We start from the raw sequence: 22,585 nt of genomic DNA on the forward strand, positions 1-22,585 counted from the left end.
CGGGAGTTGTGTTTTAGAGGCTTAAAAAGACCCCCTCCCTCCCCCCTTCTCTTTCCAGAAGAACCGAATGCACATAAGGTCGCCAGCCTACCCTCCGGACTCGCATACCCCGATGAAGTCCAGGACTATGGCCTCAAGCCATACAGCCCCCTAGGCAGTCTCTCTGGCGAGCCCCCCGGCCGGTTGGGAGAGCCGGATAGGGTAGGGCCCCAGAACTTTCTGTGCCCGGCCAAGCCAGCGGGGGCCTCGGGCCTGAGCCCTCGGATCGAGATCACTCCATCCCACGAACTGATACAGGCAGGGGGGCCCTTCCGCGTGAGAGACACTGGCCTCCTGGTGGAGCAGCCGCCCCCGCCGGGGGTGGCCGCCAGCCCGAGGTTCACGCTGCCCGTGCCCGGCTTCGAGGGCTACCGCGAGCCGCTTTGCTTGAGCCCCGCTAGCAGCGGCTCCTCTGCCAGCTTCATTTCCGACACCTTCTCCCCCTACACCTCGCCCTGCGTCTCGCCCAATAATGGCGGGCCCGACGACCTGTGTCCCCAGTTTCAAAACATCCCTGCTCATTATTCCCCCAGAACCTCGCCAATAATGTCACCTCGAACCGGCCTCGCTGAGGACAGCTGCCTGGGCCGCCACTCGCCCGTGCCCCGTCCGGCCTCCCGCTCCTCGTCGCCTGGTACCAAGCGGAGGCATTCGTGCGCCGGGGCCTTGGTTGCCCCGCTGCCCGGAGCCTCACCCCAGCGCTCGCGGAGCCCCTCGCCGCAGCCCCGGGACGACGGCGCCCCCGCCGGGTACCCCCCAGCGGCTGGCTCTGCCGTCCTCATGGATGACCTGAACAGCCTCGCTGCCGACTCGCCCTGTGGGATCCCCCCCAAGATGTGGAAGACCAGCCCCGACCCGTCGCCCGTGTCCGCCGCCCCGTCCAAGGCCGGCCTGCCCCGCCACATCTACCCGGCCGTGGAGTTCCTGGGGCCCTGCGAGCAGGAGGAGAGGAGGAACTCGGCCCCCGAGTCCATCTTGCTGGTGCCGCCCACTTGGCCCAAGCAGCTGGTGCCCGCCATTCCCATCTGCAGGTGAGTCTGGCTTTGAAAACGATTTATTCCATGGTCCAGTTTTAAGAGAAGGTTTTCTGGTTATAAGCATGGGATTCAGAATTGGCTAGACTGGTTTTAAATCCTGGCTCTCCATGTACAGGCTGCCAGACCTTGAAAAGGAAGTTAAATTCTCTGGGAAAAAAACAGCAACTCTGCACTGCAGTTTCCTCATCTGTAAAATGGGTGTAACAACCACTGACTGGGTGGTTGGTAGGAGGGTGCAGTTATAGGACGCATGTGATTGTTCATATGACGCTGAGCTCATTCATGCACTCACTTATTTAACAAGTATTTATCAACCACCTACTCTGTGCCAGGCACTATTACAGGTGTTGGGGAGACAGTGGTGAACAAAATGGGAAAAGAATTCTGCCTTTGTAGAGCTGATGGTCTAGTAAGCACAAAGCAAGCCTTAACACGTGGAATTTGCTATCTTATAAGAGGGATTGGTGTTTGTTGGCACCTGCTATGTGCCTCAGTATTACAAGCGGCAATATGGAGGCCCTCAAAAAATGTGGGAGCCGTAACCTCAAGGAGCTTAAAATCTTGGCAAGCTGAAGAGATGCGTGAATAGCAGCAGGTAGGCTTGGGGTCTCCAGGACTGGATCTGAGTCCTGACTCTGCCGCCTACTGGCTGTGTGATCATGGGCATGTCTGCTGCTGCCATCCTGCTGTGTCCATAACAGACATCACTAATCATGCAGGGCCCTCGTTCTCGTTGAGCATCTTTTTGATGCCATGCCCAGGGCAGACATTGCTAAGCCATCAGGACCTTCATCCTCATTGAGCACCTTTCTGGGCCTTGGTTTGTTCCCTGTAAAATGAAGATAATAATGGTACCTACTTCATGGTGTGTTTGTTTGTTTGTTTAGGATTAGGTGAGATTATATATATCAAACTCTTACCATAGAACCTATTCATTATATAAGTAAGAGCTCATGAAAGAGACAGCTGTTACTGTTATCAGGGAAGCACTTTGTTGCTTCCTCATTGATGAGCCATGTGCTGGAAGACTGAGCTCCCAATAGCTGTTAGAGTGATGACAGTGGCAATAAATCATCACCACTTCGGGATGCTTGCTGTGTGCCGGGCACACGTCTCAGCACTCTTTCTGGATTATTTCATGTAATTCTCCCGAACACCTGGTGGTTTGGGTATATATTTATCTTCATTTTGATAAGGAAAATGAGGTGCACATAGCTTAGGAGCAGATATTATTTTATTTGTTTTATAAGGTGACGAACCGAAGCCTTATGCTGTTAACCATTATCCCAGTGGTTTTCAAAGTGTTACTTGCTTTGAGCAAATGGATGCCTCCTTTTTTCAAATAAAATATTGAATGCCAAAACAGATAATGAAGAGCCGTTTTGATTGATGTGGGGTTGAGAGTCGTCTAGGACCCCATCCACTGGGCCTGGCTTACCTGCACCCCACCCCCCATTGCCCCCACCCGAAATTGACCAAATGGAGCTTCTGGTCTGACGTTTCCTCCAAAGCATGTTCTGAGAACACTCGTGCCATCGTAGGTCAGTCAGTGTCCCGTAAGGAAAGGAGTTTCTGGGTTAAATAGAGTTTAACAGATGCCTTTGTGCAGGGGCACTCCCAGCTGTGCACAGACTGTGTGGTGATTTCAAACGCCATCTGGCCACGGGGTTCTGAGACTACAGTTTCCTGGAGCCACCTTAGGAGTGTTGATCAAGGTCAACACCTGGTGCAGGTTGAGAAATCGGGGCTCAGAGAGAGGAAGTGACGCGCCCAGCTAGTGACATGCCCATCAACACCCATTCACGACCAAGTTGGAAATGACTTTGAGATTCCTGACTCTTTGTTCTTCCTGATCAACTCCTTGATCAATCTCCAAAACATGACATTTAATGATTGGGAGTAGGGAGGAACATTAATATAAAAAATGATTGTGAGGCATTTATCTGAGACTTTATTGTATGTAAAATCCTTCCCTTTCCATTACGTGGCTTGATCTGAGAGGTTCTGATGAGTTAGAGTCCTTTAGTCCCTGGCAAGTACCAATCTGTGCCAGCCAGTGAGGTATTTGCAAGAATTTTCTATTAGATCCAGAGGATAGGGCATTCAAAGAAGTCTCACGATGGTGTTTATTTCAGGGAGTTGTGGATAACTCAGCAGGGGACTGGAATTCAAATGCAGGATGTCAGACTGGCTCCAATGGTCTGGGTCTTAAGATTGTATTTCAGTTGTCGAAGACCTGTTCCACAATCAAACAAAATTAGAAGTTGATGCTTAGGGATATTCCACTGAATCTTCTATTCACTACGTTTTTTGATTAATACGGGGTGAGGTGACTTTTTAATGAACCTTATTTTGCTAACTTAAAATTTTAACTTGCATACGTGAGAGCAAGAGTATTTAACACATATGGCACCTTGGTTGTAGGCAGAGCTTGAAGGCATCTTGGAACTGTAACTAAGGTAGAAAAAAAGGCACTTTGGACACCCTGAGACTTCAGAGTTAGAGGGGCTTCAGGAGGCAATGTGGTTATAAAGAAGGGCTGGAGATTTGCTTGTATAGTGACTATGGAATTGTAAGTTGAATGTTCAAGTTCAGTTCTGGCACTGATGGAGTTTGTGGGGGTGCTGCCCTGCTCCATTCTCCCCGTGGAATTGCTGTAATAGAGAAGGGATAGAATTGGCTTCATTGCAAATGCTTAATTAAGTCCAGTTCGTAATGTTAGCTTCTAGCAGTTCTGGGCTTAGCAGGAAAGACTATCCTGATTAGATTAATGTTTTCTCTTGCATGTGAAAAATCAGGACATAGTGACACAAATTCATGCATTTGCAACTTCAAAGCTACTTTGAATATATGGGGGTTCTTTGAAATAACACTGCTTGTTCATTCATTCACTTATCCTTCCATTTATTCATCCACCCACCCACTGAATATTCACTGAGGACCTAGCAAATGTCAGGCATTGCTCTAGACTCATTCCATAAATGAGACATTTTCTTGGGCCTATTTTAAGTAAATAAGAGATAGTATAGAGATGTGGAAGGAGCACTAGACCAGGAGTCAAGAGATTTAAGTTGGAGCCTTGGCTGTGTCTTGCTGTGTGATCCTGGGAAAATGTCTTTAGGTTCTTTGGGGCTCTGAGTGAAAGGTCTAGATTGTCAAGACTTCAGTTACTTCTTCAATGACATAATTCTAACCTCACATCAAGTACTTGATGTGTGTGCTGGGTAGGGTTAAGACTGTATAATAAAATGAAATTTAATGTCATGCCCTCAAAGATTGTACAAATTCAGATGCAAAGGCATGCATATCCAATACCATTAATACTGTAGTCAGATCATCTATGGGAAGTAACTATTTATTTGAAATATACACTGTATTACATGAAAAAATAATTATAGCTGATATTTATTGAGCACTTATTGTGCTTAAGCTCTTTATATGATCTCAGTATCCCCATCTCACAGTTGAGGAGACTAAGGCCTAGGTATGGTGGCATTTGCTCTAAGTCACACAGGTAGTTAGAGGTGGAGCTGGGACCTGAACTTGGGTGTGCAACTCCAGTCATGCTCTTAACCTTTACTCATTTAATTGTAGGGAGTCTGAGTGGTTTGGCTCATGCATAACAAAACCAGAGACTTCTCTGTGGTTAGGTGTTCTACACTTGACCCAAGAAGTAATAACTGGGAATGGCCTCTCCCTAAATTTACTTTTAATTGAGATAATCAGACAGAGAAATAAAAGCTAGAAACACTCTCAGATGCCACCTAGGCCATTTGTGGTTATAGGAGACTGAGAATAAGAAAGATAAGTTGCATACCTAACGTTACACAGCAAGTTAGTGACACAGTGGGGCCCCTGATTTCTATTTCGGTATTCCTTCTCCCACACTTACTCCTTTGGAAAAGGAAAACATCCTAGATAAGGGATGTTCTTTAGAGGTAGGAGGTGATATTCTTCAAAATTTCCAGAGGAAAAGAAGTTACAGCAGTTCGAAACATGCTAGAACTAACATATCATGAAATTAGCTTCATAAACTGAGATACTACTCATTCTGTCTCCATCAAGAAGGAAGAGAAAACAAAGAAAGAGGATGAAAAAGATCTCTACTTTGTGAAGAGCCCCACCTATCATGTCTGAGAAATGTGTGCCTCCCAACAGCCAGCATTTTTTCACATGATTTTCAGGAAAGGGACCATTTATGTTTATTGTACAGGTTGACTGGTTATGATTTATTGTACACCTGACTGATTCTGTTTCTTCCTTCAGCATCCCAGTGACTGCATCCCTCCCTCCACTTGAGTGGCCACTGTCCCACCAGTCAGGCTCCTATGAGCTGCGGATCGAGGTGCAGCCCAAGCCACATCACCGAGCTCACTACGAGACAGAAGGCAGTCGCGGGGCTGTCAAAGCTCCGACCGGTGGCCACCCTGTGGTTCAGGTATGGACTTGAGTTCTCTTCCTTTTGCGTCCTCATTTGTCACGAGGTGGTTCACTTCTGCTGAGTGCTACTGCTTGGTGCTTATTAGATTGAGGTGTGTGTCTTCACCTCTTATTCCTCTGAGGGTTGGGAGATTTGAGACTGAGTATCAGAAGCTAATCCAGCTGTTCAGAAGCCATAGAAAAGTCTTCATGAGCTGGATAAGGATAGAAATGATATTCGTGCTCAAGCTTCTTCTTCCTTCTCTTTTTGATTGAGAAACTTCTAGAGTTTTGCAGAGGTTTCTGAATTGAAGGTTTCTGAAGCCATCATTTTGTGTTTAAATTTCAGATGAGAGTCCACTGAGGAAAACCAATATATTGAAAAGTGGGAAAAAATTAAAACTACACAGAGTCAAACTACCTAAAATAACTATTATTAGCATTTTAATATATTTCCTGTTGCCTTTTTTCTATTCACAAACATGGCATTGTCTGTCACTGTGCATTTATATACTTGACGTCATAGTAGTTTGTACTTTGATTTTTTTTTTCACTTTACGTTATACCCTGAGCATTTCCTCCTGTTTTTTCCTTAATCATTATCTTTTTATGTCTGTGGCTTTTGATTTAACCTCAGATTTTTTCTCAAAATAAGTAGAGAAGTGTTTGTTTTTATTTTCTCCAAAATAATTAGAGTTGAAATATTCTTAATTGTGTAGTCTGGTTAAGCAGGAACTGCTGACTGGTGCCTACCAACCAACTCAATTAACCAGTCCTTTAATAAATTTAAGTTATTTTAACTTTTTAAAAAATTTGCCTTAAAGTAAAAGTATTCTATGGTAAGAATCTGATGGTACATCAAAACCCTTTAGAGTAGTTGTTAAAAATGCAGATTCTTGAGCATACCCTGCAAGTACATGATATGAGTTCAATTCAGACAAAAAACAAACATACAAACCCCAAACCCTAAAATCTTCACAGGTGGCTTTGAGTGTGTACACCTGGTTAAAGACTTGAGTAATAATATTAGGAACTTATAAATCCTGGCAGTTGCTTTTTCTAAACCTAACATCACAGTCTTTTCGGGATTTGTTTCCATTCGTTGCTTCTTTTTGTTTACTGTAAGTCACATTTTACTATTTCTTTGCATGTCTAGTAATTGTTGACTATATACTGACATTGTGATGATGATGTGTACTGGACATTGTAGAGACTCTTGATTTTTGTTATCTTCCTCTAAAGGTAGTTGAGTTACTGGCTGACCACTTTGAACTTTTATAGGCTTGATTTTACCCTTTGTTAAGGTAGACCTGTGGAAAGCCCAAGGTGTTCCCCATACCCTTCAACTTTGTGGGGTTAGCCATCGAATTCTTTCTTTTGTGGATCTAGTTGAGGCTTGGTTTTAGACCATGTTAGGGCAGGTCTAAAGTAGCCTTTACTCTAAGGCATGACCTTATTCTTAAGGCCTAGTCTTTTCAGATGCTTTATGGGGAGGTCACTCCTCTCTGGTGGGTTGGAGTTCCAGTACTCCAACCTGCTTAACCTCTTGTCTCTCTGTTTCCGTTTTTTACCCCATAGCTGTCTCTCTCTGATAAACTATGCACATTCTTTCCCTGTGCTTACACAGCCCAGCCCTAGGCTAAGGACTTGGGGAGCACCTTCCTCCCCTAGCACCTTCCTCCTCTCTGATGCTTTACCCACAGAGTCTAGCTGCTTCTCCAGCCTGGGACTCTGAACTCTGCCTCCCCAACTTAGCAGGACCACTGGAGTTCTGCTTAAACTCCAGTCCCTGCATGTGGGAGGGAAGCTATCCCGAGTGGAGAGCTGCAGTGAACATGGGCCCACCTCCTTTGTTTCCTTTCCCTCATGGACCACAGTCTTATGCTACCTGCTGTCTAATGCCTGAGAGCAGTTAACTTATAAACTTTTGTCCTTTTTTATAGTTGTTTATGGTGGTAGGGCTGGTCTGGTACTGTTTACTCCATCATGCTTCAAAATTGATTTTTGGAAAAGAAAATCTCCATATCATTATCCATCAAGGCTTATCTGTTCTAGGATGGGAACCTCCTGGTCTGGAGGTGGTGTTAGTGTGTGTTGGAGTCAAAGCCTTTGGTTGTAATGGAGAGTGAAACTGATCCAAAGCAGATGAGAAAAAGGGGATTATATGAGGAGACTACTGGGGTAACATAATCAGGTCAGGAGATTCAACTCAAGAAGAACCTGGACTCGTGGTCATGAGTCCAAGATTTCTTTCTTTGCTCAGTCAATCCATTAAACAAGTGGATTCATTCTGCAAGTATTTGTTGACCACCTGCCTTTTGCCATATACTGTGCTTGATGCTGAGATATAATGAAGACTAAAAGAGAAGCTGTGGTCATCTTCTCTATGGAGCTCATGATCTAGGGGGTATAAAGCTACTGATGAAATAATCATACAAATGATGAAATTACAAATTGTGGCAAGTGGCAGGAAGGAAACATGCATGAGGCTCTAGGCGTGTAAAATGGAGGAGCCAGTGTAGTTGGGGGAGGATTTCGCTGAAGAAGACACTGGGGCTGAGGATGCATAAGGGAACAGTATGTACAAGTGCTTGGAGGCAGAAGGAAGCAAACTACGTCAGAGGAACTTGAGGAAGCCGGTGTAACCAGACTGAAGGGCCAGAGCGTGCAGGGCCTGGGTGGCCATGGGGGAGAGTTTGACTTTTATCCTGAGATGGGAAAAGCAGGAAAGAAACAAGAAGCATTAGGAGGCTCTGTCCATGGTGTCTATCCTTTCGGGGCTGTGTGATACCTTCGTTCTACGATTATTCAACAAACGTTTGTCGAGCACTGCTATGTACCAAGCATGGTTCTAGATTCCGGCATATGGTATGAACGAAATAGCCAGAAACCCTCACCTTCATGAACTTGCAGTTTAGCAAGATGATGTGAATAATAGTTAACGCTTCACGGGCATTTATTGCGTGTCAGACCCTATTCCAAGTGCTATCTGTTTTAACTTATTTAACCCTCGAAAAAGCCCTATGAAGTAGTTATAGTTAGGTCAAGGAGATGTCAAGGAACTTGTTCAAGGCCATAGGTCTTGAATGGTGAACCCAGGATTTGGACCCAGGTGTCTGGCTTTGCCTGCAACACAGCTTTCCCCATGTTCCACATCTCTCTGCAGACCAGCTTTCCTGGCCTCCTCATTCTCACCAGGCAGAGAAGTCCTCCTGGAAAAATGCCCACACCTCCCGCCTATCAACTTTCTATGCGGTTCCAATTCTAGCCCCCTCACTAGCTTGTTGGAGTCCAAATCCTGACCCTCAGGGAGATTCTAATTGGCCCTGGTTGGGAAGGGTGCCACACCCTGGTCCAGTTAGCTTGGCCAGAGAGGTCAGACCATGTGCAGTGCAAGGCTCTGCTTACTCATTCGTCAGGGGCCAGGGCCACGGAAAGTTCCAGAAAAGGGAGTGGGCTGGACATGCAGTTCCAAAGATGCCCCCTGCACTGTGCCTGACATTCACTCCCCTCTTTCCAACAGCTCCTCAGGACCCGCCCCTCTTCTTGTTCAAAACTTTGAAAACTCAGTGTATGACTTAAACGTTTGTAGCCATATCCTCAAAAGACACAAAGTGAAGTCTTTAAAAAAAAATTGTTTAATTAGCTTGGGTTCTTTTCAAAATGAAATGTGCTAACCCCTGATTTTTAACATAGGAAGTCAGTTTTTTAAAAACTTCTTTGAAAAATGAAGAGAAGAGGGGACTTTAAGAAGACAGGGGCCCTTAACCTTTAAGTAGGTGCGAAAACCCCTTTCGAAATTGGGGGGTTGCCCTTTCATTCCCAGAAGAGCGGCGAAGCCCTGTTTTGTACCTTGCTGAGATGCTTCTGCCGGTTTCTCTCTTGATCTCTGTCTCTCTCCTTATCTCTCCATCGGTTTCTATTTCTGAACTGTGCCCTGCCTCCCTTTTCCCCTCTCGATGATTGGTCCCCACCCTTCTCTTTTTTATTTGTTACACCATAAAACTTCACTTTTTTTTTTGCATGCCTAGTGGTTTTATGCTCCTCTTTACATGAAAATAAGATGAGTACACGATCATTGCATTCTTTCTTTACATATAAATTTTCAAATCTTAAGCAGATGCCATGTTCAGCTGTTTTTCTTTCTTTTTTCCTCTCTCTCTCTCGAATGTCACTTGGTCTTGGAAGAGAGTTTGTTTAAAACCTTAAATGCTTTTCAGATCTCGTGACTCACTCATTCAGTAAATGTTTTGTTGAGGACCTGCTGTGTGCTGGGCTCCATGCCAGGTGCTGATAATGTAATGATGGGTGTGAGATGGATGGAGTCCCTGCCCTGATGGAGCTCAGGGGGCGCAGGGCGTGCCAAGTAGACCATGATGGTTTGGTGTGACCGTTGCTGAGATGAGGGGTGGGTCAGGGAGGCCAGACGAGGGCCATCTAGGATAACACCTGGACTCCAAGGTAGGATGTGACACCTGCTTAGGAGTTCATCTGTTGGATTCACAACAAACAAACCATGCCAGGAAAGTACTACCTGGCTGACCTTCTTTAGAGGCAGGATGTCTCTGCGAAGGTGACTTATCAACAGGTGATTGAGGCAGCAAAGAGAGGAATGTTGCCCTTCCTCTCTCAGTCTCTGTCTCTTTTGGTGGTGATGGGAGAGTGTTCCTTGCACAAGGCACAGCGCACGCAAAGGTCCTGAGGCAGGGAAGAACTTGGTGTGTCTGAGAAGCCAAAGGAGCGCCAGTGTCACTTGAGTTTAGCTTGGAGGGTGATGATTGGCAGGACTTATAAGCCAAGATGAGGAACTAGGGTTTTATTTCAGGGCAGGGGGAAGGGAATGGTAAGTTTTGAGCAGGGGAGGAAGGTGATTCTGATTTAATACTTTTGGGATCACTTGGGCTTCCCTCTAAGGAGTGGGTTCCCCTAAGGGAGGAAGCAGGGAGGTGCATTTGATAGGCTGTGGCAGTGCCGGCACGGATGGAAGGTCAAGGTGGTGAGGACTGGGAGGTGGCGATGGGTGGGGAGGGGATGGATTCCAAGGCATGAGCTTCAGGACTTGGTGCTGGCTTAGGTGTGGGGGGTGAAGGAGAGCCTGGGTAGAGGGTGGTGTCATATGCCACATGGGATGACTTGGGGAGGAAGTCTTTTTCCTAGGGGAAGATTACCATTTCAGTTTGGGGTGGGAATTTGGAAGGGCTTTTGGGGCATCCAAGTGGTGATGGCAAGTAGGCAGTTGGGTATAGGAGTCTGGAGCTCAGAAGCAGAGTCCTAGACTTTCTAACCCTCAGGCTATCACCACAGGGCTTAGTGCATATCCTCGTGTAAGGATTTATTTCCCACACCCTCAATAGCAAGCTACATCTCTCTAGAAGCAGTGGGCTAAGGAGAGAAGCAAAGAAGAGAATGGAGAAACAGGATTACAAACTGAGAACTCATGGGGGGCCAGATGATGAAAGGAAATGACTGAATTGGCCAACCAGGGAGCAATAGGGAGCAGTGGGGAGCAGGGCACAGTACCTTGTCTTAAGGAGGCAGCCTCTACTCAGCCCCTCTTGGTGATGCCATGTGGGAACATGGGTCCAAAGTTGCCAGGTTTTACAGTTTTTATTAAGGGGAGCTAGGAATCTGAATTTTTATGTGAAATTTCTGATTTTTATATTTTGGTTATGAAATCAAAGTTTGGGTTAGATTTGGCTCAAGGCAAATATCCTCAAGTTCATGTGCTTTGGGGGTTAATTAGGACTGTGCTACTTCAAGGGTTATCAATAGAGAGGGAGATAAGAGAGAGGCTATACTTTATATGGTTTCTAAGAATTGTCCAGTTAGGGAGGGAGCTCTGTTTGCAGCCAGACCCAGGCAGTTGCTCCTCTAAAGCTCTAAATCCCATGGAACTAGAGCAAGTTTATGGTTCTTTCTGAGAAGCCTGGGAATCTTGGCTCTTTACCCTGACTTTGACCTGTGGGGATCAGAGAAAGGGAACCACTTGGTTCACCTAGAAAGAGCCACATGCCTTTTGGCGCAACCCTGCCATCATTTCCTCGTTCTGTTTTGGGACAGGAAGCAGTGGTCCTTTGGTGGACAAAACTGCCATTCAAAGGCAGCTTTGCAAGGTTGGGCTTTAAGTGTTTCCATAGCTGCTCAGCTTATGGGATCTCATAATACCCCAGTGGAGAGTTGCCTGTATAAGGCTATGATCATTTAATCCTTCCCCTGCTTGCTTCGAGACCCTTGAACCATAATCCTGCATAGAAATTCCCGGAAGAGGACACTTTGCTAGTTTCCTCATCCATCCTCGTGCTGGGGCTTTCGATAAACATTATTCTTACCACTCCCTGGGACGTGTTTTCAACTGAAAGAAGGATTGGAAAGCCATCCTTTTCATTATAAAGTAGTCAAAATCTGAGATTGTTTAACCACAGTACACACCTCCAAAGACAATACTCCGGATTCTTTCAAACAGCTGTTCAGACACATGGAAAAAACATGGGCTGTTCCTTTAGGAGAAATTCCTTGCAGATGCAGAAACCTGATCTCCATTTCATTCTGGGGAACAGTAACGAGCTTCGCAGGGAGAAGAGTAGGGGGCCGGGGCGCACCTGTCCAGGTTACTGCCTTCCCAACCCGGAGGAGGCCAGTAAAGTCTCTGAGCTTTCATCTCGTAAAACAGATTACGGGACAGTGATTTTCATCCTGTTGGATTCTGGCTTTGGTACTCTCTGCGACTCACCTTAAATTATATCTAAGACAGGGGAGAGAGAAGCCAGATGGGGTTTCCTCCCGATCAGGAGAAACTGGAGCCGTGCTTCTCTGGCAATTGGCTCGGCGTGTTGGCTTCCATTGACTAATAAAATTTTGTGCTGGGTGAAACAGGAAGCAGGTCTTGCTGATGCTAATTTGTCTTGATCAGGGCTGCTGCGTTTGTTTCTACAGAGGTTCAATCAGACCTTCTGGAGAAGCAAAGGAGAAGAGGAGTGAAACGGTGATCCTCAAGCTTCAGAGGAGGAGTGTGTGTTCTGAGATCATCGGGGGTTCGTTTTGCTCATTCATTCGTTTGTTTGAATTATTCACCCAGCACCTTCTAGGAGCTCGGCCCTGTTCCAGGTGCTGGGAATACGGCCGTGAACAAAACAGACAGAAATTCCTGCCCCCGTGGCGCTGACATTCTGGCTGCAGTGAGATAAACAGTAAATCTAATAAATAGGAAAATCCAGTAGTATGTTGGAAGGTGATAAGTACTGTGGGAAAAACTGCCAGGGCCAGGGGAATTGGGCGTGGTCAGACAGGTCTTCCTGAGAAGGTGGCATTTGACCCAAGAAGGAGCTGAGGGACTAAAAGGTGCAGGTTTCTGGGGATGAGTGCTTCCTGCGGCCGGGCCGCCTGGGCCATGCTGGGTGTGGTTGGGGAGCAGAGAGGTGGCCTGCATGGGAAGGGCAGGCTGAGTCAGGGCAGAAGAGGAGGAGGTGGAGGCCTAGAGGAAATAGGATGGGCAGACTTGGGCCTTGGACCCTGAATACTTTCACTCGCAGGAAGTTGGGAGCCAGGAAGATGGGTCTGACTTGGGTTTCAGCAGGATCCCTCTGGCTGACTTGCTGATGAGGACAGGATGTAGGGGGCTAGGGAAGGAGCAGGGGGATGTGTGAGGAGCTGCTGCAGTGGTTCAGGCGAGACAGGACCATAGCTGAATTAGGATTGGCAGGTGGAGGGCATGGGAAGTGGTTGGATTCTGGGTATATTCTGTATGTCAAGCTAATTGGATTTTTTGAGGGATCGATTATGGGCTAGAGGCTTGTGAGTGGTTGAGGTCTCAGGGAAGGCTGGAGTGCCCAGGGTTGAGCAGCCCTGCTTGTCCCACTGAGATTCTCCTGTTTTCAGAGGGAAGACATCTTCTAGGGCCAGCTTGACCCAGCCTTTTCCTTTAGAGGTGAGGATGGGGCCGGGTGGGGATGCTGAGGCCAACTTTAGGAGGACTGTCCTCCCTGGCCTCCCTTTGTCTACACCAGTCTCTTGATTATAACACTGGCCATTAATTAAAACATCTTTTAAAAGAGTACAGTCCAAACCAAGTACATCTCTGGGCCAGATGTAGCCCTTGTGTGTGACTTTGGCTGAGGCTGGAGAGGTCACAGAGGCCTTGTAAAAGCATGGAGACGGGTGCTGGCCTCCAGGGGTGAGCCAGGTGGAGAAGAGAGGGTGTCAGGGGGCGGGGCCTGCACAGGTACAGGTGTGGAGGGATGAGGAGGTGCAGGGTTGGATGGTGCTGTGTGCTAACACGTCTGCCTGCCAGAAACACGCTGAGGGAAGCAGAGGTGCTTTCAGCTCACATGAGAATATAAATTATCATGAAAGAGCACCAAACATTGCCTCCCCGCCCCCAATGTAAGCAGAAAACAGAAAACTTCCAGAATCTTGGAGGAATAATTGTTGCAAAAAGAGAGATTAACTCTGAGGCTTGCAGTGTGTCTGGCAACCAATGGGAACAGAGAGAGGACACTTCATTTGTTCTATGAACAAATTTTGGGTCCCTCTTACGGGCCAGGCACTGTGATGTAACAATGACAGGTACATTTACTGAGCATCTACTGGGTACTTTCCTTAGTATGACCTACTTAATCTTTGCAGCAGTGCCATGGAGTGTAGGTAGTAGAATTACTCTCATTTCACAGGCAATGAAATTGGGACACAGAGAGGTTAAGCAACTTCGCTAATGTCACCCAGCTGATGAGTGGTGGCTTTTATTTGGACAAAGGAGGTTTAAAGACAGGGCCCGCACTGAATGATTGGTCTGTGCTGTGTTTTGGAAGAGAAAGAGCAGGTTGTTTGGGGCAAGGCAGTCCTAGAATTCATTAGCTTTGCGACTCTGGGTAACTGACCGGCCAGCAGTTTCTTCAGTTAGAGAATAATGAAGACCTACATCTTTCAGATTATTTGTTTTGTTTTGTTAAGAGTCATTAGGAGTCTAAGCTAAAGTGCCCAGCGTGATCTTGGCACAAAGTGGGCTTTTAATCTACTGGTGTTCTTTTGTTGAGAGAGAAAGATTGACATGGATCTGGGGTGTTTTAAGCTCTGCTAGCCTAAGATTAGATCCTGGTGCCTGTTTGGGACTTTTCTGATTGAGTTAACCACCACATCTGAAACTAACTTAGGGTACTCTGAGGGTTGTTTATTTACATGTTGTTTGTTTGTTACATATATGATCTTATTTCATCCTTGTAACCAGTCAATGAGTTGGGGCTATTATTCCCGTTGCACAGATGGATAAAGAGGCAGGGGGGAAGCTAACATCACTTACCTAAAGGCAGGCAGCCCTGACTTTGGCCTTTAGCTTCTGGCGTCTCTTCTTGCCACACGCCTATTCATTCATCCATCATCTGTTCCCAGCCGGCTCTGCATCAAGCACAGAGCACTCCAGCTGGGGGTTAACATGAGGGTAACATGGGATGGGGCTCACAAAAGGCTCCCCTGTAGCATCTTTGGGCAGCACCTGCTGGCGGTGTGATTTGAGCCCCGGACCCAGCGCTGGGGCATCCGTGTCCCATCTTGGGCTTCAGTTTCTCCACCGAGGGACCTTGGGGGAAACGGAGACTCTCTCTGGTCCTGCGAGAAAGGAGGCATCTGCTAGAGGTGGATTGTAAGCACCTGTTAGCTCCAACATGCCCCGAAAGAGAGGGGAGGTGATGGCTTCTCACAAGGGCCCTGTTCCCCCCGCCAGAGCAGCAGAGCCATTCTCTGGCTACTAGGAGACAGCATGGAGGTTAAAGCTGCTTGTTTTGAGCCTCCTGGAAGACTGTGGGCTGACTCTGCCCATCATCGTGTCTGTTTATTGAGCACTTACTATATGACAAGCATGTCACCTGGAGTGGCTCAGGCTGGCATGCCGTCCCTGCTCTGTGAATGGGGCTTGGCCGTGTTGAGTGCCTTCCCCAGGGAGTACATGGTCACTAGTGACCCTGACTAAGCTTCCCCTGTGTGCCAGCTGCAGGAGCTTGTGGTGCTATTATTAACCCCATTTACAGATGAGGAAACTGAGGCTCAAGGTCACACCGCTTAGCAGAGGGAGCGACACTAATGCTTACTTCCTAGGGTCTTTGCAAAGGTAAATGACTTAAGATGGGAAAGTGCATAGAACGGGCTTGGCAGGCACCAAGCACTCCACGTGTGCACGTTGTTACTGTCTCCACGTGTGCTCGTTGTTACTGTCTCCTGTTACTGTTTCTTTTCCTCCGCACTGTCCTGTTAGGATACAAAAGGGAGACTTTGTTCTCATGTGGGAGTTTTGAGTTCATGCTGTCACCCCGGAGCCAGAATGGACATGAGCTGGATACTGATGACACGGACAACATGAGTGCCCGTCATTTACTGACACGTGCCCTGGGGAGGTCACAGGAATTGCTCAGGGTCGTGTAGCCCGGACGTGGTGGAGCTGAATTCTAAAGCACAACTATTGGGTCCCTTGGCTGAGCTATTTCCCCTGTTGGGTATGGTCCTCAGGCCCACTGCTTAAGGGTGGCTGATTCTGAACATTCTGACACAGGTTTGAAAAAGTTTGTGTGGGTGTATATATATATATATATACACACACACACACAGAGTTGCATATATAGATTATATATTTTTGATGTAAATGTATAAATAGATATATTTACATATATGTAAATATACACACGTGTATATATAGACACATGTATATATGTATCTGTGCACAGATATATGTCATATGTAATCATATATATGTAATTTTTGTTCAGTTATTTTTCTTGTCTTAGTATGTATTCATTTAAAAAATATGGAAAAACATAAAAAAAAAGCAAACAGCACCCCTTGTCACCTGGAGAAACTAATCTCACTGCTTTGGCATTTTCCTTTCAGTCTTTTCCCCAGGCTTGCACTCTTAAGCTCATGGTACCCAGCTCCCGCCCCCCTCCTTACTTAGGTGAGTCTATATCAGGTTATTCTCAAGACATTAGGGGGAAAATAGCGTTTATCAAGATCCAAGTGAGGTTGGGAATTGCTTTAAGTGCCTTCCATGTATAAATGGATATAATACGAACCATGATTTCCAGGCAGTGCTTGGAGGCACATAGAGATTAAGTAACTTACCTAAGGTCACACAGGAAGTGGGTGGGCCATGAACTGAACCTCGAGGGTCTAGCTCCAAAGCCTGCACACTTAACTAGTTCAGCCACAAAGGAAAAATAGAAATCTTTGATGATCCTGAGATGATTTCCCAGGTTGTGCCTAGGGGCTTCTGTGGTTGCTTAGGTATTTTGAAAAATTCAGGAAATAAATCTAGTCTATTTGAGCATCAAGGCAAATTTTCCCCTTGTCAGAGTGCTCAGGCTCATGCTGTCTGTCGCTGTTTCCGCTCCCCCCCACCCCCACGCCCCACCTCGCTTCCTTCTCTCCCAGGGTTTGACCACAGCAGCCAGCAGGCCCCCCCAGGTGCAGAACAATAGCTGGCCCGTGGGGCTGTGTGGCCTGGTGGGGGCCGTGGACTGCGGGCCTCTGTGGACACTCCTGAGCATGTCCTGGTGTGAGGCCTAGAGCCTAAGAGCCCAGGGAGGCCAGCGTGGCCTGCACTTGGCATCTGAAACCTCAGCATCTCCGGAGGGCTTGGTTCCCAAATGCAAAACCACGATGGTCACACCTGTGTTGAGCTGGGCACGGGGCCGACCTGGCCATCCTTGTCTTTCAGCCTGAGTTGTTCTCATCACACTGTGGTGTGACTGTGAATGAGGATCATCTGACCTCCTGGGGCCTCAGGGTCCTCAACAACCGATGGGACAGAATGTTACTTCTCTTTTGGGATCTATAGGAGATGAGCATGTGTGTGAGACAGTGCTAAGTGCAGGCCCTCTGGCTTCTTCTGTAACTTAATTTTGGGGAATGAAACACATTCACATGATGCAGAATTTGGAACATACAAGAGATGCACAGGTCATGACCTTCCTCCCTCCTCATACCCTGAGGCCCCAGTGTCACCAGTTTCTTGAGTGTCCTTCAAGAGAGGGTTTGTGTCTGTCCTTATGGTTGGATGCCATTAGCAGCAGCACTGTAATTTATAAAGGACTTGGCAGAATGCCCTGCACATTTAAAATTCCCAATAAATTATCAAGGCAGTTATTACTGTGGAGCTTAAAAAGACATTGCATTTTGATTTGCCAAATAGAAAGTGAAGCTGAGTTGATCTTCTTGGCATCATTTATTTAACCAAATAGACCTCTCCCCTGGAAGCTTGGGTTTTTGTTAAGGGAATCCCATCTTCCTAATTTGACCTGTATTATAAAACTGTAAATACTGATCTAATGAATACAAGTTTTGGAACCTGCCTCAGAAAAACATTTATTTAGCCTTAGCTTTACCTGACTTCAGGTCTAGTGATGTAAAATAATCCATCAGCATACACTGGCTGTATCCCACATCTATGCCTGTATCCTTCTCTCCATCAGAAAATGATACATTGAAGATAAAAGCAATGGATGGTACTAGCAAGGGCAGGATACCATGGTTACAAAGTAGCAAGAAAAGTGTGGAGTAGGATTGAGTAGTTTCCTGCTTCTCTCTTATTTATTCAACAAATACTGATTGGGCTTCCACCACCCACCAGGCCCTGTGCTGGGTGCTTCCCACTCAGTTTGGTCCACGGACCAGCAGCGCAGACCTCCCCTGGGGGCTTGTTCAAAATGTAGAATCCCAGACTTCTCCACAGTCTGCCAAGTCAGAATCTGCCTTTTACAAGATCCCTTGGTGATTTGTGTGCACATTGGAGTCTGAGGCACATTATTCTAGGACGGGGGGCTCCAGACTATGCCATCCAAGTCCGGCCCGCCACCTGCCTTTCTAAATAAAGTTTTATTGAAACAAAGCCATGCCCATTTATTTACATACTGTCGGTGGCTGCCTTTGTGCTACGTTGGCAGAGTTGCATCCTTGCGACAGAGACTATGTGGCCTGCAAAGCCTAAAATGTTTACTATCTTGTCCTTTATGGGAAGAGGTTGCTGACTGGAGACAGAGATAGAATAGCCAACAGTACAGACAAAATCCTGTGTTCTCACAGAGCTGGTGTTCCAGTGGAGGGAGATAGACAACAAACCAATAAATCTAGTGGTGCTAAAAAAGCAGTAAGAAGAAAAAAAAAAAGGCATGATAGGTGAATGGAAGATGATTGTGAGGTGGTGAGGATGCTATACATATTTAGGGAAGAAGAGATGATATTTAACCAGAAGTTTGAGTGCAGTGAGAGAGTAAGCTGTGTCACTGTCTTGAGGGAAAGTACTGGAGGAGAGGGAACAGCTAATGCAAAGGCCCTGAGGCAGGAGCTTTCTTGCTGCCCATTTCGAACATCAGTTCAGAGGTGGGTTCTGATTAGGAGTTAAGTATTGACAGTGAACTTTTTTTTTTTTTCCTCACATGACATTTGCTGTGGCATTTCAGTGCCTCTTATAAGACCATGGGATGTAGTCAGAGGTCCCCAACTTGCAGCCCAGGGAAGTCTTCTGTGTGTCATTGGGTACAGTTACACAGGTTGTGCACTGCCCAAGGGTACTGCATATCAAGAGGGCAACACTCACATTTACAAATTTATGAAGACAGTGTCCTGACACATGCCTTCTAAGGGTGCAGAGGAAGAGGTGTCTTCTCCTAATTTGTACAAAAGTGCCAGGCAACTTACAGTGGCCCTGGGGATATAATTCTTAAAAAGAGAAAAAATGTGAGCGTGGACGTCTTTAGGTTAGGGATTGCTCAGCTCATTTACATTACCTGGGCTTTTAAGGCATTTGAATTTAACTCCTGATGGCAAGAAAGGCATTTCTGCTGGTGTAAAAGATATCCCTACTCTGTTACTTTCTTTCTTGCAGATGGGGTTTTTGTTGCTTTCTCCTTTCTCCTTCCTACCTTCTAACTGACCAGACTGGCTGGGACAGTGCTGGAAGCCTTGTCAGCTTGCACCTCTTCCTGCGCCTGGCTGTGCAGCCTCAGCCCACACACTTCTCCTCTTTGAGCTGTGGGAACCTCGGCTCCAAAACAAGGGAGTTGTGCTCCGTAAGCTCCCTCCCACCACTAAACTAACACTAGTCTGTGACTCAGATTAATAGGTATCACCCGAGTAGAAGTGCCTACGTTTAGTTCTGCTCATTTGGAGGTGGGAGTTCCAGCTTCTTTTCACCTTGGCCTGCCTTCACTTGCATCATTTCCTACCTCCAGAGTTGACTCATTCATGGGCTTGAAGCTGACTTGTTTAGAGTTTGGGGATGACTGAACTAGAAGGAGACTTAGAAATCATCTAGCTGAATGACTCGTGTGTTGGATTCATGCCATTTTACTGAGGGCTTTGGTTACCATCTTACCGAGGGCTTTGGTTACCATTTTACTGAGGGCTTCAGCTACCATTTTATTGAGGGCTTCAGTTACTATTTTACTGAGGGCTAGACTGTTTGGCAAGCTAATGTCTCATTCAGTCTCACACTGAGGACTTGAGGTAGGTACCATCAGGATTGGTTTGCATTTATCAGATGGAGGCTCAGAGAGATGATGTGAATGACAAAGATTACACAGTGACTAAATTGGCAGAGCCGCCACTCAGACTGTTAAAAGCAGAGGTTAGAAATGTATTTGTTATCAAGCATGTACAACATGCCAGATTTTAAGTACCAGCTTGCATGACCCCTAGTTACGCTGCGAACTGGGTCCCGTTATATTATAATGAGAAAACTGAGCCCGCAAGATATGTGTGGCTTGCCCAGGGAAAGGCTTATGCAGGTAGTAAGTGGAACTAGTTCAGATTTCTGATCTTTTTCTCCTCCTCACGCACTTCTCTTTGCTTTGCGAAGTTTCATGTGCATCCTGTTTACCTGTTGGCATCTGTCACAGGTCTTTGTATCTGTGCCAGCGAGGGTGATGCTGATACTTTGGTGGCCCCTGGCTCAGCCATCTCTTACTGCCTTACCTCTGCTCCCGGAGCTGAGCTGTCATCTTCCCTTGTCTGGGGGACAGCTACAGCTTCCTAACTGGTTTCCCTACCTCCACGTGTGCCCCTTGCCCCACACAGCAGCCAGAGGATCTGTTTGAAATGTGAGTGAGTCTAAGGCGCTCCCTTGTTCTGAATCCTCCTGTGTCTCCCCTCTCGCCCAGTACACACAGACTCCTTCCCACGGACTGCAAGGCCCCATGTCGTCTGGTCCCCGCCTGCCTCTCTGCTCTTCCTCACTCACGCCACTTTCACTCTGCTGGCCTCTTGTTGTTCTTCAAACTCTCCACGTAGGCTTCCGCCTCTGGGCCTTTGCATTTGCTGTTCACGTTCCCAGATATCCACAGAGCCCTCTTCTCTGCTTCGCTCACGTCTTACTTCAGTCATCACTGCAAAGAAGCCTTCCCTGATTCCTCTATCAAAATAGCTACCCCTTCCTCTGCCATTCTATCTCCCTTTCTACTTATGGTATTTTTTTATAGCCTGATATATTCTTCCTTCTTCCCCTCCTTCCATCCCTCCCTGCCATGTATACCCCATCAACCCTCCATCACTGCTCCATTTCAGTCCCAAGTGCAATGCCTGTCACTTACAGGCACTTGATCTGTGCCTGAACGTCGGCTGAGTGGGGTCACTGCTGTTCCTTGGAGGTGCTAGTGAGCCCCAGTTTGCCTCAGCCTCTTGGACGAACGGTGCCCGGGAAGTTGGGGTGATGGGTGTGCTGACACGGGCGGCCCCTCAGTGGCCTTCCTGTGCTAAAGGAACTGGAGGAAGGAAGTGACAACAATTAAGGACCAATTCAGAGCCTGGGACGTGCCCGGGCTTCCGTGGCCCCTCGTCTCTGCCCAGTGTGACTTGGGCTTGCCCAAGGCAAACAGACGCTGTGACTCGATGGAATGGGCACAAGTTAGTTTTATAATGATTAAGAAGAAGAAGAAAAAAACCTTATTTTTCACTTTCCTTTTTTAATCAAGAAGTATGCCGTGGGTGTTTCCTTGTGGTTTTCAGTCAAAGAGAGGATTGTTGTTGAGCCCCGAGTGCCCCTGGGGGCTGCAGCGTTGCGTGTGTCTAACTTTAACTTTGAACTCATGCTTTTAGGGCTGTGCTAGGATTGGGGGTCCTGGGGTCCGGCGCTGAACAAGGCAACGGGCTTGTTTATTGTGTCCCGAGTGCCCTGTCCACACAGGCCGCCTCCCAGATCTCACCCCATCTTCTTCCTGTTCCGATAACCCCTCCACAGCCCATCCTGCCCCTGGAGCAGGGGTGAGGGGGGCCGAGTGGGTGGAAGGAGCTGCAGGAACTGGGCTCGCTCGGAGTGGATGCTCAACGCGGGGGGGAAAGCGGATGTCCGAATGTGCGCTTATGTGCGGGGGTTAAAGGTGGTTTCGTGCTCAGCCAGGTGTCTCTACCAAGGACTGGTTGTACAGAAACGGGATCACACCAAGTTCAGACAGTGTCCCCAGAGCCGCTGCGGGTGTGTACCTAGAGAGCCTGTGATCTTGCTGTTTCTGCCACACTCGTGTGCCTTGCTCCCACACATTCTTTTTCTGTGTGTTTATTTTTTGGTGAATGTGTTGTTTTTCTTGCCAGGGGAGCAGGACAATTGGCTCCTTGACTTTGGGTCCCCGGTGGGTGACGCGGTTAGGGAGGCACATTGCTGCCCTCCCCCCGGGCAGAGGCACAACCTTGGGAAGTGCATGGCCAGGTGGCAGGTGGACTTTGGGAGGCTGTGACTCGCTGGGGACCTGGGTGCGAGTCCTACCTTGTGGTCAGACCCGCGTCCCCTCTCAGGGCCAGGATGGGTGTGACGTTTTTCAGTGGGAGGCTTTTTGTCACCTCTTGCACCCGTGTGCCACCCCCCGGCTGAACTGCTGAGAACAAGGTACACCTGGATGCCGTGCATCCAGACAGCACCCTAACACCTGCCCCCAGAACCTTACAGGGGTATCTAGGAGGCCAGATTGGGCAGCGACCCTCATTCAGTCAGCAAATATTTACCATGTGTCAGCTGTGCACCCTGGATGGAGAGAGAAATCGATCAGTCCCTGCCTTTGGGGAGCACTCAGTCTGCTGGGAGAACCCGATATGGGAGTAATTGAGGTCAAGGGGGAGGCAGTTGA

The 22,585-nt window shown here is 47.3% G+C and overlaps 1 protein-coding gene across 4 annotated transcripts in view; it reads left to right on the forward strand.

Annotated features, from left to right (window-relative positions):
* NFATC2 (nuclear factor of activated T cells 2) overlaps positions 1-22,585 on the forward strand; it is a 154,540-nt gene that overhangs the window by 34,675 nt on the left and 97,280 nt on the right. For 3 of the 4 annotated variants that reach the window (XM_057703013.1, XM_057703011.1, XM_057703012.1), the window contains exons 2-3: positions 573-1,070; positions 5,343-5,514. In XM_057703013.1, the coding sequence (XP_057558996.1) occupies positions 586-1,070; positions 5,343-5,514 (657 nt within the window). In that variant the 5' untranslated portion in view covers positions 573-585. Of the gene's footprint in view, positions 1-110; positions 1,071-5,342; positions 5,515-22,585 lie in introns of those variants that run through there. The other variant, XM_057703014.1, reaches the window with a different exon arrangement.

Source organism: Hippopotamus amphibius, chromosome 12 (genome assembly GCF_030028045.1).
Source record: "Hippopotamus amphibius kiboko isolate mHipAmp2 chromosome 12, mHipAmp2.hap2, whole genome shotgun sequence".
NCBI lineage: Eukaryota > Metazoa > Chordata > Mammalia > Artiodactyla > Hippopotamidae > Hippopotamus > Hippopotamus amphibius.